Source organism: Arvicanthis niloticus, chromosome 28, assembly GCF_011762505.2.
Source record: "Arvicanthis niloticus isolate mArvNil1 chromosome 28, mArvNil1.pat.X, whole genome shotgun sequence".
Taxonomy (NCBI): domain Eukaryota; kingdom Metazoa; phylum Chordata; class Mammalia; order Rodentia; family Muridae; genus Arvicanthis; species Arvicanthis niloticus.
The window spans coordinates 15,468,529-15,492,919 of record NC_133436.1 but is presented as its reverse complement, the minus strand read 5'-3'; the positions used below and the strand labels follow the sequence as shown (position 1 = coordinate 15,492,919).

The following is a 24,391-nucleotide window of genomic DNA, read 5'->3' as shown; positions in this document are numbered from 1 at the left end:
CAATTTAAACGATCTTTAAGAAATGAACTTTATAAGGAGAGAGGAATATTACCACGTTGGAGCCCTGACTGGGCCATGAGGTGGGACAGCATTAAAAGGAACAGTCCAGGAGATGAAAAGATGGCTCGCCAGTTAAGGGCACCGATTGGCCTTCCAGAGGTCCTGAGTTCAATTCCCGGCAACCACATGGTGGCTCACAACCATCTATAATGTGATTCTAGCACACAGGTGTATATGCAGATGCAACATTCATATACATTAAATAAATAAATTTTAAACAGGGACAGTCCATTATATCAGAAACAACATGAACGAGCCCTTTAAGGGAAGAAAAGGATCCAATGTGAAACCCAGATACTTCATTAAGAAGATAGCTTAAAGAATAAGGGAGCTGTCACAGGCAGGGTGATGGGAGAGAACTTGAAGAGGAGCCTTTTAGAGCAGTTCTCAACCCGTGGGCCGACCCCTCTGACAAACCCGTGTCTCCAAAATCATTTACATGACGACTCATAACAGTAGTACAATTACAGTTATGAGGTAGCAATGAAAGTCATTTGATGGTTGGTTGGGTCACCACAACAAGAGGGACTGTATTAAAAGGGCTGTGGCGTTAGGAAGGTTGAAGACCCCTGCTTTAGAGAAATGCCCCAGAACAAAGAAAAGCATCTGTCTGTCTTTTTTTTTTTTTTCCGAGACAGGGTTTCTCTGTGTAGCCCTGGCTGTCCTGGAACTCACTCTGTAGACCAGGCTGGCCTCGAACTCAGAAATCCGCCTGCCTCTGCCTCCCAAGTGCTGGGATTAAAGGCGTGTGCCACCACCGCCCGGCAGCATCTGTCTTTCATCTTCACAGGAGTGTAGCGCAAAGTTGGATGCCAAGGAATTTCGTATAACCTATGTGGCAAGGAGCATGGAGGAGTCAGGTACTGGGTAGGAAAATAAAAAAATAATCCACAGGTAACAAAAAGATGTAAAAATTCCACAGCACAACACAGCACAGCATTTTAACTCACAATACTTCCCACAGTGTGTATTTATATAAACATTTGAATAGAAAAAGGATGAAATGGACTCTTTTAGTTTTTAATAATCTAGGTCCATATTGTACCTTGTGTTATTGTTTGGCAGCACCAGTGTCTTTGTAAAGACAGTTGCTCTGACAGCATCTACATTCCTGTCAGTCTGTTCTAACAGTCTTCTGGAACCTGGAGTTCCAGACACTTACAATTTCATGACCCAGTGCCATATAAGCCTTCTCTTTATCCGAGTGGACAACAGCCCTGTCTAAGGAAACTGCCCAAGATCTACCTGACAGGTATCCGTTCAGCTAGAGTGACTCTTGATGCAGGGATTCCATATTTTTGTGTTCTTTAGGTAGACAGAGAAGCAAAAAATGATCACATGCCCATTTAATTAAATGTTTATTCAATGAAAGGATGTATAAAAACTTACAAATCTGAGAACTCAACTATACATATAAGAGGATGATGGGATATTCAGTTTCTAACATACACGTACAGTATAGCTATGCACTACCCTCACCCTGCCCCTTAGTCCTCACTTCTGGCTCCTGTTGCATCCTGTGAGACCATTTTCTTATTGGCCCAAGGGAAGATTAATGGACAACTTTTCATGCTGTTAGGCCAGTGGGGAAAATTTCAGGTGTTAACAAAAACTGGAGGATTTACAATAAAATCAATTATGTTTTTTCCTCCAAAAAGAAATTATATTCATTTTGTGTCCTGATTTGTTATTTTTGATGCTTTAGTAGATGTCACCAGTGAACTATGGGCATTGCATTTTTCTTTTTTAATTTTGGACAAGGTCTCTCTGTAGCCCAGGCTGGCCTCAAACTCCCAGTCCTCCTGCTCCCACCCGCCTGGCCCTCTCCTAGTGCTGGAATAACAGATGGGCGCCACTGTGCCAGGCAACATCAAGTTTCAACCCTCACTGAAGTTACACTTTCGGCTCACAGCTTGCCTTGTGTGGTGCATATTTCTATAGTCCTTTCCCTGTGGCATGCACAACTGATTTTACAGGCAGTTGGCTAGCTGGGACACGAACTCACCCCAGGACATTGCTGTTTAGAAAGACATTCTACAGAATCGCGTTTTCAAATCTGATTTTAAAGCAAGTGTGTCAGGAACCGAAACACCTTGGGAAGAGGCCAGCCACTGGGTAAGGCATGCGCACCAACTCCCCTGCCTGGAGCAAGTATCCATATACGGTTGCTCGAATACAAATTCATAGCCCTCCAGGTTTTATCCAAAAATGAAGATTGCCATCACATTATTACTCTTTTGCATTTGTTAAAGTCCTTCTCTTAACTAGTGATTTTCCTTAACTGGACATAATCTCAAAGGATACATTCTGAAATCAGACACTTAGAGGACAAATATTAAAAACATTCTCTCGGGTTTAAAGTTTCCCCACACCTTCTGGATTTGCATAGCAGAGCCCAGCTGTATCTCTAAGAAGCATGCTGTATTTTCTGACTTTGTTTCTTTGAGAAGGAAGACTTATTACCCAGGGACAGTCATAATTTTAGCTTACCAAATTATATTCTAGTTGTTTTATTATATACTCTTAATTAATTCCAAGTAGGTGTTTTTAAAAATAATCTAAAACTTCTGAAAACCTATTTCTTTATAAGTACTACTGACCATTATCCTTCCAATATCCCCTGAATTAAAGTAAATACAGTCCAGGTTATAATGCACAAAGCCGTACAGAGACGGGGCTGGGAGAAGGGACAGGAAAGAGGTGGGGCCCGTTTGTATCATGCCATGGAGAAACTGTCCCGAATAGGGGAGAAGATTCTTTGTAAAAATGACAGTTTTTAAAAAGACAAGTAACATTCAGTCTAGTAACACAGTTTCCTGTTCCTTTTTGATGGACGCTAACACGGGGTGGTCAGGTTCAGTTACTTCTGAGTCCCCACTGCCCAGAAGGACTGACCGCCCCTCGTCCAGGGTAAAGACGTCTGAGTTCTGGTTCTGGCAGGAGTGTTTGACCACCTCATTGGGTGTGGAGAACGTCTTGTCACACAGGTTGCACTTGTAGGGCTTGTTGGCCTGAACCAGCATATTGTCCATCTGGCTGCCTTCCTCGAACGTGCACAGCTCCAGCGTCTGCTTGTCCACCATGGTGTAGGTGTCGATGCTCTGGTTGAGACACACGTGGCGAGCGGCCTGGTTGGCCCTGCAGAAGCTCTTGTCACAGGTGCTGCACTTGAAGGGCTTGCCCGTGTGAATGTACATGTGCTCACGCCAGTGGCTTTTCTGGATGAACTTGCGGCCGCAGATCGTGCACTCGTACTTTCGTCTCTTCACTTCCCTCTCTTGGTCTGCCTGCTCCAGGTTGTCGATGTCCGCAATGTCTGAGGGCGGTGGTGTCTCCGACTGTTGCTGCCCGTCGATGATGGGGGAGTCGGAGATGTGCTGCAGCTCACTGTCGCTGATCATCCCCGCCTCCGGGACTTCCAGAGCATCCTTGCCCAGGTCGGCCGCATTGCTGCAGAGCGACAGGGGCCCGCGGCCCTCCCCGGGCGGGCCTGCAGTGAAGGGCACCCCGGTGTGGATCTGCAGATGTTCCCGCAGGCTGCTGCGCTGCATGAAGCGACGGCCACACAGGTGGCAGGCATAGTACTTGGGGAAGCTTCCATTCCTCTTCATGATGCTTGGCTTCACGTGGGCTATCGTAAGGGATGATGGCTGCTCGTCTGAGGAAGAGGCCTCCAGGTTGGTCTCCTCCCCAGGAGGAGGGGGAGGAACAGGTGTGGAGACAAGTTCAGGGGACAGCGAGGTCTGCAGGGGGTCGGCGGGAGTCATATTTGTCCGATTCACCTGAGTCAGGTTTGAAGTCAGCTGGGACAGCTGTGAGGTCTCTGGCACAGGCTCCTGGTTCATCCTGGATGCCTGTGGCCTAGGCTCCCGCCCAAGTTTCTCAGGCCCTAAATTCATCTTGGTGGCTTGTCTCAGCTGGTGGTCTGCAATTTGAATGCCATACAAGGATGAGGCCAGTGGGAAGACTTGCTCAGGATGGGAAAAGGTGCCTTGGCTGGCAAGGCTAGCTTCCTGGATGAGGGGATATGCGTGCAGGAATTTGATCCCTTGCTCCAACCGCACAGGGTCGATGAGCTGTGGGGCCATCTTCCCGGTATACATAAGGTGGAGCAGATAGCTGAAGATGTCAGGCTGTATGTCAGTGGGCTTCAGGCGGACACATTCACTGAAAGAAAGTAGAGAACCATGAGGAAACACCAGCCTCAACTTAACTGGAAACAAAGCCAGAAGAACAGCTTAGTCACAGACCCAATGCAGAGCTCAGCAGAACAAGTAAAGTAAGTAAAATAATTTAATCTGATTAGAAAGCCTTTAAAGCTGTAAATTGACACAGGAGGGTTTGGTAGCACGACACTGCACATGAGCAGGACCTCTCTGAGTTAGGAGACCTTGCCAGCCACCTTCCCAGTGTTGCAAGGCAGCACTGGAAAGCAGCATGGGGCCTCACCAAGCATCCTGCTGTGGGCTTTACAACCTTTCTAGTAACTGCCTTTAATCCTTTGGCAGAGCTGGTGAGTGGTAGGGCTGGGCCTGCTTAATCCAAAACCACAGGGACCAGGTCCTCCAGAGCGGCTACATCTGATTAGCATCATATGATAACTGACGGGAAAGCACCTGCAGCATGGTGGCTCAGACGCTGTCTACCTTTTAGACTGATGTCACTTCAGAATCAGCATCCCCTAAAGGATGCTTCCTTCAGAGCTTAGAGTGAAGGAAGAAGTAGGGACCCTCCTCTGACCATCACTGCTGAAAGAACTTCTAACATCTCCAGAGGCCAAGGAGATACACATCTCTGCAGTGCAGGAGGCACAGGGGATCATCCATGAAGTGTATACGTTCTATGCATTTCAGAAACACTTCCCTTGAATGTCCTTAGAATTTATAATACTTTTCATGATATAACTTCTTGGCATTAAAGGTATTTTTGGCAGGTTTAGCAATTATGTTCACCATTTAATTCAATTATCTCTCACCACGCTAAAATATTAACAGCATACACCCATCTTCTAAATTTAACATTTTATTTTACTAAAATAAAAATAGATGAGTTAGGCATGATATGTAATCTCAGCACACAGAGGGATGAGGCAGGAGAATTGTCTGAACTTCAAGGCCAGCCTAGCTACAGTGCAAGACAAAGGAAGAGAAAAAGGAAAAAAAGAAAAAAGGCTAACGTGACTTTAAGATTGACTTCTAGACTTCTGAAGAAACATATATATCACTGGACGGGTATCAAGGTATATATTTCATGAAGACTTAACACTCTATACACTTAACTACAAAATACCAGAGTCAAGCATAAAACCCAGCATCCAGCACCAGTATGAAGGGTATGGGAAATGCAAGGCTAATGCTGTTTCTTTATCTAATAAATAAATAAATAACTGACAAAGATTGTTAGTTCATATCTTTATTTAATCTTTTATCTTTCAACTCTGTCTGAGACAAGGTTTTCCTATATAGATCCAGCTGGCCTGGAACTCACAGAGACCCACTTCCTGCTTCCCAGTGTTGGAACTAAAGGTGTGTGGCACCACTGGCATCATCAGGCAGAGGCCCAGGAACTCAGAGACCTAGGCCCCCAGAGATGTGTATTTCTCCAGGAGATGGAGGGGGCGTACAGCTAGGGCTTCCTTCCAGCATTTGCCGACTTACCCAGCTGAGCCCCTTTCCACAGGGCTGTGCAGTTGCTCACTGTGGTTGGAGGACCCATTCTGTTGACTGCCTGGAAGTCAGTACTGACAGTAACCCTCTACAAATTTTTTTTTTAAGCCTCTACAATTTTAAACAAGTGTGTATAGTTCCTGATGATGCAAGGACAGAACTGGGAAGCCAACAAACATAAACTTCAGCCAGGCCTCTAAGGGGTGAGTGCTGGGCTCCTGAGCTTGCCATCACTGGCAGAGTACTACGGGTAGGAAGCTGGGAGAGCCTGGGATAGTCCAGCAAGCACATGTGCACACACATATATGTAGTTTCTTCTGTGCTGGTTCAGCTGCTGGGATCCTGTGCTCCTTTTCCTGCACTGGTTGGACTGCTCTCTCTTCCTATCCGCTCGACATGATAGGGCCCAACTCTCACTTCTCTACCATACACACAAGCAGTCCCTAAGCTCTGAGGCGCACACATCCGCCCGGCGGGAGAAGGGCAAAGGGAGTTAGCATAGCCCCAACAGTAATTCCACCATCAGTTTCTCCTCCACTAGAATTCTAGAATGAAAGTTAGAGACAGAGTCTCAATATATAGAGCAGGCCAGTCTTGAACTCACAGTGATCCACCTGCCACTGCCTCTGGAGTGTTAGATTAAAGAAAGGCACAGGCTGCCACACTCACCTACCAAGGTTTTTTTTTTTTTTGGTTTAGTCTACAGAGAAAAGATAGAGACACCTAGTGGTGACTGGAGGACAGGAAGCTTCCTCTGCCAGGAGGCAGGAAGAGCTGCTGTCTGCTCTGTTGGTGACAGTGAAGCTGAATTCTGCGCACACATGTGTACAAAGATGGCTACAAGGTGGGTGTTCTCAGATATAAAGAACATCCCTACACACTTGATCTTAGCCAAAAGGTCGAGAAGCGATTAAAAGTGGCATGACAGCTTTTTTTTTTTTTTTTTTTTTGTTTTTTTGTTTTTTTTTGTTTTTTTGTTTTTCGAGACAGGGTTTCTCTGTGTAGTAGCCCTGGCTGTCCTGGAACTCACTCTGTAGAACAGCCTGGCCTCGAACTCAGAAATCCGCCTGCCTCTGCCTCCCAAGTGCTGGGATTAAAGGCGTGCGCCACCACCACTGGTGAGAACATCCCTTTGTTAAGAAGTTCACTGCCCTATACTTAAAATAAGGGCACAATTGAAGACCCATTACATTGTCTTTTACATTTCCCAAGTAAAGACATTTCATTTTTAACATGAATTAGTTCACTGTGTTGAGATTAGTTACTGCAAACACCATCTTTAGCACAATGGCGTTAAGGATGGCGAGCATACATGAATTTGTTTTGAGACAGGGTCTTGGCTAGTCTGGACCTGATAACTTTCCTGCCTCAGCCTCCCAAGCGCTAAGTTCACAGGAATACATCTCACATGAGCTGTGCAGAGGAACCATTCCCAGTGCTCTAAGACGACAACCCATTGCTAAGGCCCGGCTCCTGGCGTCCTGCTCCTCCAGATGTTTACCAGGTGGCTATTGGATGCCCCTGCCACCCTCAGTGGGGCTGTAGTAATCTGTAAACCTCGCTGCTCACCACTATTAGTAGAGAAGAAGGCGAGTCTACCAGTGAGCGGAAGGGGAGTGCAGAGAGAGCAATTTATAGAGAATGGAGAGCCCCTGAAGAGGCACAGCGGTCACCCTTGATGGTTCTGTCCACTTGACTAGGATGAGGGCAAGGATAAGGAAAGTCAAGGAGTGGGCAGTGGGCAGCGCTCCACTGAGGGAAGTTATGGACCAGGGCTCACCTCACCCCAAGTAGTCTTTAGGGATACTAATCTGACAGTGACATGGACAATGAATGGTTACAAAACGGGAGTGAGCAAGCGAGGCCAGGACAATGGGACACGTGACACGTGCTGAAGAGCTGTGGCCTAGGATTGATGAGATAGGATCGGAAATAGACCTAAAGCCTGGCTTACTTGAAGATGAAAATGGGCAAGCTAGGAGTCTTTTGGGGGAGAGCCTTTAGTTCAGTTTTATTCATGCCAATGGGAAAAACATAGTGAGGGCAGCCAGGGCGGGCTTCTGTAGCTAGAAAGAAGGAGGCCAGAGCTGAAACTAACAAGCTTCCGCCAACCAAGGAAAGGGAGAAGATCTGCCCACCACAGACAGTATGCAAGGAGAGCAGGGACTCAGGAGGCCCCAGGCCTCTGCCCCGGTGAAGAACAAAGGACATCTGGTCACAGTGAGGGCTGAGGAGAACAGGAAGATGGCCTGCAGGAGGGCAGTATTGTGGTGGAAAGGTGTCCTTTGGAACATGCCTGCAGCAGAGAGGAATGCACAGCGCGGTGGACAGGAAGAGTGTGGTCTGAGCAGAGCCGTCAGAGGCGCAGGTGCCCTTTAAAGAAGGTTCAAGGAGACTAGACACTGGGCATATTCCAGGCCAGCCATGTCAAGGTCGGTCTTCACCAGATTAGACTGTTGGGGGTGGGGTGAGGGTGGTGAAGAGCAGAGTAAGATGGAGAGATGGGAGGAAAGGGATAAGGGAGGGGAGATTATTTTCCTCACATACCCAGAGATTCTTTTCCCTAAAATATTTAGAAGAAATGAAAAGAATCCCTCCCCAAGAAATTTTGCATCAGAAAAGAGGGAGGGGGGGGGGAGTTGTGTCCTCCAGCTCCTCATTTGAAACTAAGTATCCAAAGGGAGTGGGCCGGGGCCTGGAGGAGCAGCAGGGCTTATTGACAGGGCCCACTGAGGGCTCCCGGCTGTCATGGCCAATCATGGGTGAGACTCGGGCAGGAAGGCAGTTTGGAGGACAAGGGGACCCATGGGGCCAGGTTAGGTAGGTGATTCTCAAGTGCTAGTCAAATATTAGTAACCAAGAAAGGCAGGGGACCGTGGGGTAACAAGGGAATGGGGTGGGTGCCTAGATCCTAGGAGAGGCAGAGAGACTCATGGTCTGAATGAAGGCAGAGAGTGGAAAGGGGGGCCCATCGTTAGGAGGTCTACAGCCCTTAGATTATTATCAACCACTTTAGTTACCTGGTCTGATGGACAAACAACATCTTAAAGTAATTGGAGAATGAAGCGAGAACTGATTTGTGTGCCTTGAAGTACACATCGCCGATTGCAACCGTGCAGTCACACAGGAAACCAAACTCTCGCTGAGCGTTTAACTGCTGCAGTAGAATAAGTCCATGGTTGGTCAAATCCATTTTTTAAAAAATCTGCAAAGTAAACAATTTTATTTTTAAGAAAGGTGTTCCACAAATAAGAATGTGTCCTAACGTTACAGTAATGTTCACAACTAATATGTCACCAAGGCTAACTAACATGTTAAACATGGAACATACACTGATTCATTTCATTTACTCAACAGTCCCTGGAGCAGGACCTGCTAGGATCTATTTCCAAATGATGTCATCTGGGCAACTCAGGAGGAGTAACCTGCTGAAACTGGAAATCAACCCAGGGCGTACCTCCAAGTGCCAGTCCTTTCAGGATCCCCAGTGCAAACACTAAGGATTCAGAGAATCTGCCCAGTCTTTCTCCGAGACTCCTTCTCCACCCACAAAGACTTGCATACCCGTTGGAGCTGGCCTCTCTTTTTTGTGGAGAAGGAAATGGATTTTGAGACTTGTAAGTAAGCTGCCCCAGGGCTTCTGGAAAGGCAAAGGAGTCCGAATTTAAATTTGAATGCACCTACTTCAGATTCTGGCTTTACATTATTCAGTCACCCTACCGAAGTCCAGGTGACCCATCTGTTTACTGTGAGAAGTGGCTGGAACCTAGATGGCTCTTTTTCCATCAGCACACCAGGAAAGCCCATTGCAGGGATCAGCATCCCTTTCCCCAAGAGTCCCAGCAAGGCTAAGAAAGAAGTGTGTGGTTCCCTCCAGCAGCACCCAGAGTGTCAGGTAGAAAACAAGATAGAAAAAAAAAAAAAAAAAAGCCTGCAGCCAGAAAGAGAAGAAGCAAACCTGTAATGTACAGAACCCAAGGAATTTATACGGAAGCCTCCATAACTAATAAATGAATCTGATAAGGTGTAAAATGCATCAAAAAACAAAACTCCCAAGCCCTAATTGTAATTTCATACACTAGCATTGAACATGAAAACGAGAAACACTACCTCCACAATCCAAATAACGGAATACACATGAAAGCAATACCAAGATGTGTACCAGGTCTATGTGGAAAAATACAAGTACTAAATCTCAAGTCTTCCTCCCATAAGATTTCTCTCTGTAGACAGACAAGCTTGTTAGAAAACAAGTAGAAAGGCAACAAAGGAAGAACAGTGTCTTCAGATAAGAACCAACAGGTGGGGAGAGCAGCCCCGCCACTCGACCCAAGATGTGGCAGTAGCACAGAACTCCAGGAAGAGATGCACTGTTACTTCAACAGAACCTGGAGATGGGGCTGGCCCACAGAAGGATGCAGGATGAATGTCTGACAAGGGCAGCAGCATGACTCCCACAGACAGTGCCGGGCCACCTGAACCTCCGAAGGCAAGAAAGAAAGACTCTTGAGTGAGTCTCACACTTTCACACAAACACACTAAAAATGACTCATGGCCTTGTGCATTAGGCACACAATGAAAGGACTTTAGAAAAAAAAATCTTGGGGCTCTACAGAAGGAGGAAGTGGTAAGTCAGACTTGGCTCTGAGAGGTGTTCTGCTAAGGATGGACAGGTAGTTCATGACTAGGAGAAAACATCTGGAACTTTGCAACTCCTCAGAGGAAAGTAAAGAAAAACCCGGAAACTCAATATACAAAACAAACTAGGAAGCATGGTCACATCTCCCATCACATGCTGTGGAGGGCACAGAAGAACTGGCTCCTACTGCTGCTGGGAGCGTGAGATGGCACAGATGGTCTGGGGACTATATACGGCTCAATGGCTACTCTGATATGTTTACTCCAAGAAACAAAAATGCACTTTTACACACAACTGTACATTGATGTCTGTCATGATTTTCCCAGAAACCACCCAGCTGTCCTTCAGTTGCCAGTTAGTTAGGCTGTGGAACGAACCACTTAGTCACTGGAAGAGATGAACCACAGCTGGCCTTGGTGCCCAACACACTGATCCCAGCATTCAGAAGGCTGCAGACTGGAGTGAGTGTGAGGCCAACCTGCACTATGCTGAGACTCTGTTTCCAGAGCCGAACCAAACCAAACCAAACCAACTATTGCAAACAAAAGCTAGAAGTGTGAATTATGTCACTGAAAAAGGGCAGAGCACAAAACTCACTCTTTGATAGGACAGCCATGGAATTTAGAGAATAAAATGGAGAACAGACTTGCAGTTGTGAGGGGAAGCAGGTGGGTACTGCTACAAAGGGAACAAGGGTACCTGTGGTGACAGAGATGCCCCACAGATGCCACGTGTCAATGTCAGTATTTTAGCGGGCATACGGTACCGCCTGGTCCATAGAGTGTCTCCTGACTGAAAGTGAAGGACATGAACAACCAGCAACAGCAGAGTGTTTCTCACCACAGCAGCCAAAAAGTGTGACATTAGCATCAGCTGTGTGGCAGATCTGAAGTGCTGCACGCCAGGACTTGCAGGAGTGCTTTGTATAGCAAAGGTAAGGCCTAAAAAAGCCTAAAAAAGCACCTCAGCTCAGATGTGTGGCTAATCCATGCTATAAACTGCAGCGTCGGCCTTTACAGAAACATGTGGTTTAATCGGGAAACATGACTTAGTGTTTCCTGCCATATTGCCTCAGCATCTAAGTAACAGGTTACTATATTTCTAGATTGTCAGTACACTCTAGAATGCAAGATTGTAAAAATGAAACAAAACCAAAACACCCTGCTGCTTGAGTGGCTAACTTAAGTTTCATTTAAGACAAAACAAAACAGAAAAACAAAACCATAAGCTTACCCTAGGATTATGACAGGGTTTCCTATGAGTTCTGAAATGGCCCTAAGTAGACTTCTGCCATTTCTCTTTCACTATGCATTTGGGTGAAGTGGTCCTCACAGTACTGACAATTATAAAGTCAAAATACTGACGGACTCAGAAAACCATCAAAGCTGCTGCTCCTCCTTTAGGCCCAAAGGTTGGAGCAGCCGTTTCCCCCTGTTTGTGATAGCAGTTGTTGTATTATTAGCACCCCCCATACACTACCATTATGTCACACTAATGAGGCATTTGAGGTATTCACACCTTAAGTCAAGGAAATGGCAAGACAAGTTAGGCAGCTTGCTAAGACCACAAACCAGACCGCTTAAGAAGTAGGATCAACCAGGTTCCTTGGTTTTTTGAGAAAAACTCTTAATGTATGGCTCAAGTTGGCCTTGAAACTGTGCTCCTCTTGCCTTCGTTTCTTAAGCACTGCCGCTGCTATTTGGTTTAAATTAATAGATACTATTTTTAAAAAATAATTTTAAGTATGTATACTTGTTATAAAAGATTGAAATAGTATATAATAGTAAAATAACATGGACATACAATTTGCATTTGTCCCCTGCACATATATTAGCACACTCATATTCTCTCTCTCTCTCCCTCTTGTAGTTCCGTGGAGACACCTGGGACTTGGCACATGCTAGCAGGTGAGTACGCTACGACTGAGCCACACCACCCCAGATCTACAGTATTACTTTTTGAGGAATCCTTCCTAATATTTGCTAATATTTTTATTCCTGTGCTATGGATGATATTTAAAGACATGATGCATACATTAACTCTCTATTTCTATTTACTCTATTGTATCTTCATAAAACTTTGACCATTTTATTCCTGTAAAAAAATAGACCAAGTTGGCCTTGAACTGACAGAGCTTTCCTGCTGCATGCCTCTGCTTCTCAAGAGTTGAGTTTAAAGGTATGAGTCCCCATGCCTTCTATTTTCTTCTGATTTTATTTAGTTTGTATGTGTGTGTGTGTGTGTGTGTGTGTGTGTGTGCGTGTGTGTGCATGCCAGTGCACGACGCAGCACTGTGTGCAGTGAACAGCTTTGGAGAGTAAGTTCTCTCCATGTGGGGTTTGGGAATTCAACTCAGGCCGCCTGGCTTGGTAGCAAATATCTTTGCCCACTGAGCCACCTTGTGCCCCTTAGGTCACGCACAGCATTAGGAAGGTTGAGAACTATACACTAAATCAATCTTTCTTTTCTTTTCTTTTCTTTTCTTTTTTTCTTCTTTTCTTTCTTTTTTGAGATAGGGTCTAGTGTAGCCTAGACTAGCCTAGAGTTCTGGATTCTCCAGTCCCCATTTCTTAAGCGCTTGGATTGTAGGTGTGCACCACCATGCCTGGCAATGAAAAGCATAACAAATAGTATACTTTCATGACATTAAATATCTACCTAATTTTTAAGTTTGATTTATTTCTCAAAAACAGGTTCTTATGTAGCCCACACAACTCTTTTTTTTTGGTTTTTCAAGACAGGGTTTCTCTGTGTAGCCCTGGCTGTCCTGGAGCTCACTCTGTAGACCAGGCTGGCCTCGAACTCAGAAATCCGCCTGCCTCTGCCTCCCAAGTGCTGGGATTAAAGGCGTGCGCCACCACCGCCCGGCACCCACACAACTCTTGAAGCTGTTATTTTCTCACCAGTCACACAAGATATAAGACTGTCAGCTTGGTGATCTTTACAAAGTGTCTAGCTTATTCTAAAATCCAAGCATTATCAAAAATTGTGTCTCATACACCTGTTACCCCACATTTGAGATGCTGAGTCAGGAACGTTTGTAATCAAGAATTAATCAGAAACGATCTGGTTTTACCTAAGGACGCTTCTCAGTGAGACAAGATGTTCATTCAGAAAGTTCTGGATGAGTTGCTGAGGAGAGAAAGAGTCTTTCCCGAGGTCTTTGGTGCTGGGGTCATTATGGGCTCTTGAGGGAACACAGGGCCCCTCCATGGCCCTTACTCTACAAGCTCCACACGAGGCTACCTCATTTCTAGTCACCAAGGTGAGAACGGCTGGTGGACATAGAGCTTAAGGCCTTTGCTCACGCTGCTTTCAGAGAAGCTGTCCACTGACAAAAGTACTCAATTCACACTAGTGTGCATTCACACTCGTGTGCTCACACAACAGGCCCTGTCTCAAGTTCTGCTGGTTCTGAGCCCTCCTGATGCTTGCTGAGAGCGGAGTCTACCACTGCTAGGTGCCTAGGAGGTTGTCTAGCATAGTGGTTACCATTTGCTAAAACTAAAACTACTAACTAGGTGTTCAGAAAAGGAAGAGCGTTCAGCTCCAGCCATGATACCTTCAGCTCTGACCTAACCTGGTGAATTAGGAGAAAAGTATAGTTTTAAAAATATATGTGTACTATAGTTTGGAAGCTTTTCTCAATTTAAAAATGTCAGGTGATATTTCCCTACACATTAAGTTTCGGCCAATGCTTAGAGTTTACTAAGAGCCCAGCAGACTGATGGGCAGAGAGGCAAGATGCCAGCGGGTAAGGCTGCAAACTGAGATGTAGTAAAGGACTGCAGTTCTTATCTTTGCAACAATGGGAAAGGGTCACAATGGGAAAGACCAAGGGAGTCCTTCCAGGCCCTGGACAAGAGAGGGACTGAGGGTAGGGACCCAGAAAGAGAGAAAGAGAGAAAGAGAGAGAGAGGGAGGGACGGAGGGAGGGAGGGAGGGGACAGATTAGAAAGACATCTGGAAGATTCAAGTCTGCATCATTGCCTAGGGGAGGAGGGTGGAGAAGTCAGAGTGCTCCAAGGCTTTTTACTGGAATAGCTGGGTAGATCTTAGGTGGGAGATAAGGCCAAAATCTTAGTTTGGAAAGAAAGAACATGTTATATTTGCAAGGGTTCTCTAGGATGAGTAGGACAGGATCTAGACCTCTGGCCAGCCTGGTCTGGGGCTAGAAGTCTGGTGATTGATGTCTGAGGGTCTTCAGAGAAGCCGGACTACTTGACTCAAGAGCTGGGACCCTTAAATAACAGGCTCTTTGTCAGCATGGAGACATGGCGCTGTATGGGAGTGGTTCAAAGGGGCCAAGAGTGAGTCAGGACTGAAGCTTGTTGCCTTCTGTGTGTATGCTTTTACCAATGCTAGTCACAAAACCAGCAACGAGACTGCACACTTTAGACCTATATAGAGAATCCTCAAGCAGCCTTGAGTTCACACTCAGTAGGCAAGAACGCTACTCAGTTGGCAGTGTTCTTGCCTAGAATGCACAAAGCTTTGGGTTTGACCCCCATATAAACCTCAGGTAGGTAGTACATGCCTGTAGTTCCAGCACTAGGGAGGTAAAGGAGGTGTCATTCTCCAATAGAACTTGAGGCCCCACAACAAAAAACAAAACCCCCAACCACTTAACACAACAAAATAGAACTTAAAAACAAACAAAGAAAAGCGGTTTAAGATAAGACCCCTGGGGCTGCAGAGCTGTCTCCCGGCTTTAAGAGCACAATAGCAGGCGCAGAGGAATGGGCATGGCTCTCATGGCAGTTCAAAGTGGCTCAACTACAGGTCCTGGGGATTTAATGCTCTTTCTGGCCTCTGCAGGCATGGCGTACATGTGGTACACATGAATTTATGTAGGTGCATGGACATGGTAAAATTAAAAAGTAACATGTCAATTTCCTTCTCCCTCCCTCCCTCCTTTCCTTCCTTCCTTTCTTCCTTCCAAAACAGGGTCTCTATGGAGCACTTGCTGGTCCCAAATTTTTTGTGTTGACCAGGTTGCTCTCTAACTCAGAGATCTACAGTCTCCACCCCCTCCTCAGTGGGTGCTGGAATTACAGGTGTGCACATCACATTTGGTGGAGAGAGTATTTCCTAAGATATTTATAGAATGTCTCCTTCATGTACTTTGTATGTGTACAGTGTTTTCTTCTTAAGTGAAGCCAGAGACCATGACAAAAGTAGAAGTACATTTTGCAGAGCGAGTTATAATGGTTGTTTAGAATATTTAATATTTAATTGTTTAGGTCTTATCTTCACCCTCTCTCCTACTTGGACACACTGAAGTCAAGCGCTCTCAGAGTCCCCAGGCCACAAGGTCTTTGGAGAACACATGAGCAGAGTGTGTAATCCTGGTCTGTTTGCCAAGTCCCTCCTTCATTCAGTGTAGAAACTGAGGAACAGCTCTCGGGAATAGACACTCCCTTTTGGAAGATAATAGCTCTTAGAACACACTAAACACCACTTACACTTAGTTTCAAGGGCACTAAAAGGGTCCTCTGAAACACTTGATTTCATTTACACCAAGAATAATGAACACTGAAATGCACGGGTCCACCAGGAGCTGAGGAAACACCATTCCGAATAAGATGGGCTCTGTCAAGTAGTTTAGGCCACTTTCTAGGATGAAAACTGTCTTCTCAATTAGTACTAATAAAAGTTAATGTGGGAGAGTGAGTGGGGCATGAACTCAACTCCAGTGATGCTGGTCACCTGAATTTCAATACATTTTAGAACTTCAGGTCAGAGGTAGGAAATACATCTTTTTTTCCTTTACCAATTACTTTTCCATAATAATTACAGAAGGAAAGGCATGAGCAATGGAGTAGCGCTTATTGGGCCACTGGAAAATGCTGCATTTCAGAGAAGTCAAGCAGTGAGACAGTAGTGACAATTCTAAAAGCTATGCAGCGGTCAACTGAAACAAAGCCAACAAAAGATTACACCAACAGAAGTGACAATGTAACCTCCCATTTCACACTACCTCCAGCTCTGGCTCAGGTTAAATTGCTGGTGTGTGGTGTCGAACTCAGACTCCTGTACTTTAACTGTAATGAGTTTCTAAAGACTAACGGGCTCCATGACATTTTCACAGCTACATCACCCATCACCATGTGCTACTGTTTGCTCCCTTAATGCTTCATCCTTCCTCCCCCTCCCCCTTTATCACCTTAAATAGTTTGCCTTCTGCTTTTAAATCACAATCCCCGTGTGTGCAAAAGCCTGTCTGCCTGCGAGTCTCTGAGGGAGTTGGGAGGTCAGATGGCAGTGCGGGTCCCTCTAGGGGTGGGGCTTGGCTTATCAGACTTGGCAGCATGTGCCCTCTACCTGCTGAGCCACGGACTTTTACTCATGCTCTGTTTCTTTAAATATACCATTATCCAGTGGTCATTTGGAAAATAGTGGCTCAATTAATTATCAGAGTTCCCCATTGCTAACACACTGGAAAAATAAGATCAGTATCATTAGTGAAAACTGTTTTAACCATATGGAAACCTGACAGACCCCTGGGAGACACAGGACTTTGGGGACTGAGAAATCAAAATAACCAGCCTAGCAAACTGACACATTTTAACATTATTTTGAGATGATTCTATGCTTTCCCTGGTACAGGGCCTATAATGTGTACATAATTTAAAGGAACAGGACATAAAAAATTTTTGCTTTCTTTTTGCTTTTTTGAGACAGGGTCTTTCTACATAGCCTTCCTGGAACTCACTGCTATTATGTAAACCTTGAACTCACAAGAGACTCCTCTGCCTCTGGCTCCTGAGTGCTGTGATTAAATGTGTGCACCACCAAAAGTTTTGTAAAAACAAAAAGTTTGTAAGTACTTAGCCAGATATAATAAAGTATTTCACAAATTCCTAACTTTGTACAGTAAATGTCTTTTCTGTTATTTCTGGGAGAGGTCTTGCTAGTTATCCCAGGCTGGCCTTGAACTTGCAACACACCAATCTTCCTTCTCATTCCAGTCTTTCTAGTGCTGGGGTTATAGATACATGACACCATGTCTGCCTTGAGTTTTTTTTTTTTTTTTTCTCTCTCTCTCTCTCTCTCTCTCTCTCTCTCTCTCTCTCTCTCTCTCCTTTTCTTCTTCTTCTTCCTCTTCTTCCTCTTCCTCTTCTTTTTTTTTTGTTTTTTCAAGACATGGTTTCTTCGTATAGTCCTGGCTGTCCTGAAACTCATTCTGTAGACCAGGCTGGCCTCTAACTCAAAAATCCCAGAAATCCGCCTACCTCTGCCTCCCAAGTGCTGGGATTAAAGGTGGGGCTGCTGGTTTCTTAGTGAGAGTCCTGTAACTGACACTTGCTCTCCTGTTCCCCATACCCCTTTTCTCTCTCTCCCCCTCACCTTCCCCCTTTCTCTGGGGTCTCATGTAGACCTCAAATTCTCTGTGTTGATGATGGTAGACTTGAAATCCTGACTCTCAAGCCTCCAATTTGGGAGTGTTGGGATTTCAGGCATGTGCCACCATGCCTGCTAGATTCCACATCCTTATGACCACCTCACCATTGAAAAATACAGAATCTCATTTAGTATAATCAGAAATCCCCTGATGGGGTCTCAGTGTCCTGCAAAGAAATCCAACGAGTGTTTATAAGGAGAGGGGAGTGAGAGGTGCCCTTTAGCCACAAGCCAGCAATTCTTCAGTTTCTCTTTCCTACCACATCCTGCACCATAAGTCTACAGGGAAAGGGCATTGGGGGTAGGGATGAAAGACCTGGGGACACTAAGATGGAAGAGTCCCTCACTCCAAAGCTGATCCCAAGCCTTCTCCTTCACTGCACTGAGTTCTCAGGCAGGAAAGCACCCCCACCTCCACAGGTGGGGCACAAGCCAGTAGGTACTTCAAACACGGATGACAAGGCACAGCTCCTGAGGAGGTTTTAGAGATAAAGTGTTTTGTAGGGTTGTCTTAGTCCCTGTTCTGATGCTGTGAAGAGACACCTTGACCAAGGCAACTCTTAGAAAGGAAAGCATTTAATCGTGGGTTTGCTTCCTGTTTCAGAGGTTTAGCCATTATCATTAAGGCAGGTAGATGTGGTACTGGAGGAGCAGAGAAGTACACCCTCATCTGCAGGCAGAGAGCCTGGGCCTGGGGAGAGCCATCTCCAGTGACAGATTCACTCCAACCTCTTAATCCTTCTAATTCTCTTCAACAGTGTCACTCCCTGGTGATTAAGCATTCAAACAGAGGAGTCTATCAAGACTGTTCTTATTCAAGCCACCCCAAGTTCTCGTGAAATGAAAAATTTGGAAGTCATTGTACAGTTTATATAATTTAACATAAAAAACTCTATCAGACCTTGTTCTGTGATTAAGACATGTCTGACATTAACTGCTGAAGTATTTTGGATGGGAGTTGTGCACCCATTTATAGACACATTCTTTGAAGAGGCAGGACTAAGGGGACAAAGGTCTCTTCCATCCACTAGTGCTTCTTTCTGTCACGCCTTCCACTTTTTTTTTTTTTTTTAATATGTTTTCAACAACAGGCCAGGAAAAAAAAAACCCGAAGATGTAATCCCAAGTTTACTAAATGAGAAACAATGTTATGTTTAAAAGAATTAGGGATAAATTTACATTCTTAAAAATTATCAAGGTCTCAAATATCCTGAGCAAACTCATAGTAACTAAAGCGGTTACTATGAAAGTCCCCACCCCCTAATTTGATTTTTATTGTTTGTAAGAATCCATAGTAATGAGGATTAAAACGTCATAGTGTGTTGTTGTTGTTGTTTTGACAGGCTTTCTAGTCCTGGAACTCATTCTGTAGACCAAAGTGGCCTCGAACTCAGAGATCTGTCTGCTTCTAGGACTAACATAACACACTGGCAAAATGTATTAGATCTAATTTCATGCCTCTCAGAGTAAAATGTTAGTTGTACACGTGCTTTGGTTTGGTGGTCAGGGTCTATTCAGATAGTGTCAACCACGAAGGACACACAGTCCATTTAGACATGTTCAGACCATCCCTTTATGCCATATTTTACTAAAACAATACACCATGAAAATGAATAGAATCCAGGCTCTAAGTGGGCCAAAGGTATTGTATGATCACGATGGCGGGAAAGAATAATACAGACTGGGAGAGAGAGAGAGAGAGGAGACTCCCCGAGGTATAATTTAAGTTGTTAGAGAGAAGTTGGGTGAAAGTTCTCGAAGCAAATGGCTTGTTAGGCATAAGATTTTCGTTCTTCCTGCTCGGCTGCGCGATCTAACTTGCAGGAGAGTGTTTATAATTCACTACCAGCTAAAAGCAGAAACAAAAAAGCCCGCACCCTACACAGCTTCTAATTGTGTATGCATTCTGGTCTGCGGACGAACGGTCCAGCAGCTTGGGCTTAATCCCGCGGCAGCCCAAAGCCCTAACTCCCCGACTCAGACGCTCCCTCCCAGCCCGGCCAGGCAGGCAGAGGAGGGCGCGGCCGCTCGGGCTGCAGCCCTAGGCGGCGAAGACCCGCCCAGGAGGCTTTGGCCCCGCCCCGCCAGGGAGGGGGCGGAGCGGGAGGACCGGCGCCCCGGTCCCGCTCCAGGGGCCGAGGGGAGGGGGAGCAACGCGCTCGGGTCGCGCCGCTCGCTCGCTCATCCCCTCCGCGCCCGCGCCCGCGCGCGCGCGCCCCGAGTCCCGCGGCGCCGAACACAATGCCGACGCCGACGCCTACGCCGCGCGCGTGCGCGCGCGCGCGCGCACCGTCCCGGCCGGCGCCACGGCCCCCGGCGCCAGGGGCGTGGTGGAGGGGCGCGGGGGAGGGGAGCAGCGCGCGCGAGAGCCGCAGACAGCGCGAGACCCGAGGCCGGAAGCGCGCGTGCGCGCCCCCGCCCGCGAGCAGGAGGCGGAGCCGTAGCAGTAGCGACAGCAGCTGTAGGAGCCGCTGCAGCTGGGAGACGCGCCAGAGAGGCCGGGCCTGCTCCGGTCCGACCGGATCCCTCCCCTCCCCCTCCCTGCTCCCTCCCCTCCCCCAAACCCACTTCCGCAGCTCGCGGCCTGGCCGCCGAGGCGGCGAAGGCGACCACAGCAGGAGGCGACGGCGGAGTACGCACCTGATGGGCCCACCTGGCGGGGCTCCGGCGCGGGACCGCTCACCGGCAGCCGCCCACTCCGGACGCCCTTGGCCGCGGCGGGCAGCAGGGACCGGCGACTAGGACCGGAACGCGGAGCGCCCCCTCCCCTTGCGCCCGCCCTCTCGGCTTCCGTCCCCTCCCCCTCCCGCGAAGCCCCGGATGGAGCGGCCGCGACTCGCCGCCGCCTGGCTGCCGGGATGGTTTTGTCAGGCGGCCAGAGCCCCGGCGCCAGGCGCAGTCGCCGCCCCCCGCCCCGCGGGCCGCCCCCGCCCCGGCCTCCCCGCCCCGGCGCCCCGCGCGCTCGGGCCCGCCGCCTGCCTTTGCCCGGAGCCCCCGGGACGGGAGTCATTCGTCGCCTTTGTTGCCACGGCCGCTGCCGGAACCGTTTGCGAGCTCCGGCGGCTCCCGCCCCTCCCTGCTGCTTCCCGGAGCCCGGGCCGGGGGCGGCACGTGGGCCCCGGGACGCGGTGGCGGTGCGCGCTTACCTGTCGCCGGTGCGGCCGCAGCGGGGCGTGAGGGGGGAAGGCAGAGCCGGGTGGCCTGGCCTAACTGTCCCCGCCGCCGCCGCCTCTGCCCCGCGTTGCTGCTGCTGCTGCTGCTCGCTGCTCGCTGCTTGCTGCTGCCGCCGCGGTCGGTGTCTCCGGCGCGGCGGCGGGCGGCGGCGGCGGGGCTTTTCCTGTCCGGTTACGTTAAGGTCACATGACCGAGAGAGCGGAGCGACTAGTGCAAAGAGGCTGAGAGCGGCTCCCGCCGGGGGGGAAAGGCGGCGAGAGAGCAGTGGCGGCAAGAGCCCCTCCGCCCCCCCCCAGCCGCTCCCCTCCCCCCGCCCGCCTCCGCCTCCTGCTGCTCTGCCGCCGCCGCCGCCGCCGCCGCCTGCAGCTCGGCGCTGCGGCTCCCACCCAGCCTGGGCTCGCGGCCCCAGCCAAAGTTCTGCAAGCCATGTGCAGCCGAGGCGAGGAAACTTCTCCGCAGCGGTCGGCCCGGGGAGGCCGGCGGCCCGGCCCCCTTGTTTACAGAGTGTTTAGGTAGGACCAGTCCCGCAGCTGCAGATGGGCTTCGGGGTGCAGAAGGATGCTCGCCCGTCCCCTGTCAAGAGATGCCTGACATCTCTTGGCTCCCTGCCTTTGTCCCCGGACTGCTCGGTGTTAGCTTTTCGGCTTCAGCTACAGAGTTGGGGCTGTTGTCGGTCGTTGATGGCCTTGCCACCGGTGCTGGCTGAAAGTCATGCAGAAGTAGCTGTTGCTGCGTGTCACCTGTGTTGCGAGGTCGAGGTGCTTGCTGCGTTACACGGGCGACTTGCAGGCTAAGATGTTTCTGTTGGGACTGGTTGGGATACTTTCCGGTTTGAGCTTTATGGTGCTTTGCGATATGTGTGCATTTGGACAGGACACTACTCTGGGTTTGAGGATCTGGTGGAGTGGATTCAGAGTTGCCGTCGTGTGAAGGGGAGATCCTGAAACATGGTAACTTGGCAGGGGAGTTGGAATGCTCTGATTGAGCATTCTTAAGCTTTTAAAGTTTACTTTTTATGTTGCTGTTTTGCTAGAAGTTTTGTTTCAGGAAGTACAGTTTTATTCCTTTTGCGTACTTGAGTTAATGGTTTACTTTACATAGCTTAGAGTTTAAGCTTGTTCATAAATAAGTGGAGGCAGCGGTTTCCAGGTTACATTGGCTTTCAAGCACAGAAGTCTGTAAGGACTTTGACGCCAAACCCATTTGGTTTGGAAAGTCAGACTCCTAGCACAATGCATGGTACACAGTCTTCATCCTAGAGATCTTGAGTGTGATTTAGCAATCCAGTTTATGTACAACACTGATGACTAATTTTTTTGAGGATGTAAACATCTGTGTAGCTGTAGTGTTGCCCAGTGTGAGTAACAGATCCAGTAGATACCTGCCTTGATTTTTCCTAGACTGATCAGCTAAATGAATGACTTGTGGAGTGCTTAAATGTCTGCGTCCACAAACGTCCTGACCCTGACCTACGTGTTCTCGGGCATTATCAAGTAAAAACAGCAGTGTTGGCCTTCACACTGGCATGCCTGCTTCCTTGGAGTGGTTGCTCTATTTCTTTTAGAAAGAGATCAAAATGAATGTGACTTGTGTTGAGAGAGTCATGATTAAGGTTTTTAGGTTCTTCATTCTTTCAAGTTGTGCTTGTGGAGTTCTCTGTGAAGGTGGATTGATGGAAGAACATCTTTTGTGTTTTCTGAGACAGAATCTTAAAAGCTATGCAGCTCTTGGCTGGTTTGGAACTGGTCACAATTCTATTTCCTTTGGGGTGCTAGGATTATAGGGGTGCACCACATACCACCTCTCTGAGTCTAAGGAATAGTTTGTCGGTACTTTCTTTGTAACAGTTTCACAGAAACAACCCAGTGATAAGCTCTGTTCCTAAAGACTTGTGCTGAGCGTGCATCCCTATTCTCTCAGGAGCAGCTGGAGCAACTATGTTGTCTAGAGCATCTTGGTCTCCTTAGGAGCCCAGATTGGAACTGGGCTGTTTGCTGCTAGTTCTCAAAGGCCCCTTGACTTTCCCCAAATGTGTAGGACATTTGTTTTTTAGTCTCCGTCGTGGCTTAGTAGCTTAAGGGGGCTGTGTGGCCTCGGTGTGCTTTTCCCCAGCTTGTCTAAGTGGAAGCATTGATATGGGAAGGCTGGGGAAACAGCCCTTGCAGAGGACTGACTAGTAGGGGCAGCTCAGGAGAGTGCCTAGGTAGGGCACTCCTTCCCTCTCTAGTAAGTCTGCTTGACAGAAGAGCCACGGGCCCCAAGTTGAATAGTAAGTTGTCAGTTTATTACTGATTGGGTATTTTGAAAATAAATTTAGTAAATTGGGAGCTCAGACTAGTTTTATTTAAAACAATACTAATCTGAGTGGATTCATCAGAAAAAAAAGTTGAGTATTCTGTGAAGTCTCGTACAGATGAAAGATTCTGTTTGTGTTGTGCAGAGATACTGCTATAAAACAGGCATTTATTTGCATGTTTTGAAGAGAATAGTTCGTTCCAGTGTGACATGGACTGTGGACAAAAGAATTAGTAGTTTGGTACTTACCCTTAATTAATCACATGGTTTTGGTGAAAACTGTGTGTTATGTGTGCTAAGGTTGGAGGTGGAATTTCCTTTAAGCATTGGTAAGGAAAGTTAGCAGGAAGAGCTTGGTCATAAATAAAGTTGATCAGAATCCAGTGCTGCCTTTCATTAGATGTTAGGAGGGGCATCCTGTCCAGTAACCTCTTACATTAGGACAATGGCATGCTTTTACATGTGGGACTTCAGAGCATATGTGGCATGCCGTGCCCTCTAGTGCTTTGAGACAGGGTCTTTCTGTATGGTCCTGAATGGCCTGGAACCCACTATGTAGAGACCCAACTAGCCTTGAACTAGAGATCACCTGCCTCCTAAATATGGCACATACCTGTAATCAGCTGTCAGAGGTTGAGGCAGCAGGATTGCTGTGAATTTGAGGCCAGTCGGGGTTACAAAGCAAGACCCAGTCTTAAAAAGCAACAAACCCCACAAATAAATTTTATTGGTTGTATCACAGAAGTGTTAGAATAGAAACTACCCATTAGTGGTTGGATGTTACTTACATCACTGTCCCTTGAGATGATTTCCCTGTGCTTCAGAGAGCAGCTGTGGTTCAGGGCATGTAAATCTGTGAGAACTTACTAACTGTAATGCTAAGGAATGAATGAATGCCTTTTAAAAACACCGTGTGGACATGCCATACCCGTGTGTGGAGAGCAGAGGAATGCTTTGGGTCCATCCACCTTTTGTGTGTTCACTGAAGTCTGAGGTGTCCTGTCTCTGGAATATCTAGGGAATAGTTAGCTACTAGCTGTGCGTGCTGGGAACTGAGTTGTTCTTTGCAAGAGGAGTCTGCACTCCTAACCTGAGCCATCTTTCCAGCTCTTTTTTATTATTTTTTGAGAAGGGTCTCATGTAGCCTAGGTGG

At 47.4% G+C, this 24,391-nt stretch overlaps 2 protein-coding genes across 4 annotated transcripts in view; one reads left to right on the top strand and one right to left on the bottom strand.

Moving 5' to 3' along the window:
• Positions 1 to 1,405: 1,405 nt before the first annotated feature.
• On the bottom strand, positions 1,406 to 21,057 carry Zbtb2 (zinc finger and BTB domain containing 2). 2 transcript variants are annotated; one of them, XM_076926765.1, is made up of 3 exons: positions 20,916 to 21,057; positions 8,747 to 8,931; positions 1,406 to 4,227 (listed from the first exon to the last, which is right to left on the bottom strand). In XM_076926765.1, the coding sequence occupies exons 2-3, from the start codon at positions 8,917 to 8,919 to the stop codon at positions 2,856 to 2,858; spliced, it is 1,545 nt and encodes a 514-aa protein (XP_076782880.1). In that variant the 5' UTR covers positions 8,920 to 8,931; positions 20,916 to 21,057; the 3' UTR covers positions 1,406 to 2,855. The 2 variants fall into 2 exon arrangements, with proteins under 2 accessions (XP_076782880.1, XP_076782881.1); XM_076926766.1 differs by lacking the exon at positions 20,916 to 21,057 and adding an exon at positions 20,410 to 20,543 and having other exon boundaries at positions 2,704 to 4,227.
• Positions 21,058 to 21,261: 204 nt separating this feature from the next.
• Positions 21,262 to 24,391, top strand: part of Dcph1 (damage control phosphatase 1) — a 59,759-nt gene continuing 56,629 nt past the window's right edge. Inside the window, exon 1 of one of the 2 annotated variants that reach the window (XM_076926767.1) lies at positions 21,262 to 21,455. In XM_076926767.1, coding sequence (XP_076782882.1) covers positions 21,370 to 21,455 — 86 coding nt within the window. In that variant the 5' untranslated portion in view covers positions 21,262 to 21,369. The remainder of the gene's footprint in view (positions 21,456 to 24,391) is intronic. The other variant, XM_076926769.1, reaches the window with a different exon arrangement.

Excerpts from the sequence above, each read along its gene's own strand:
- Zbtb2 (XM_076926765.1), bottom strand. The coding sequence starts at position 8,919 with ATGGATTTGACCAACCATGGACTTATTCTACTGCAGCAGTTAAACGCT. Across the intron at positions 4,228-8,746 it reads TTGTTTGTCCATCAGACCAG|TGAATGTGTCCGCCTGAAGC; the intron begins GTAACTAAAGTG and ends ACTTTCTTTCAG.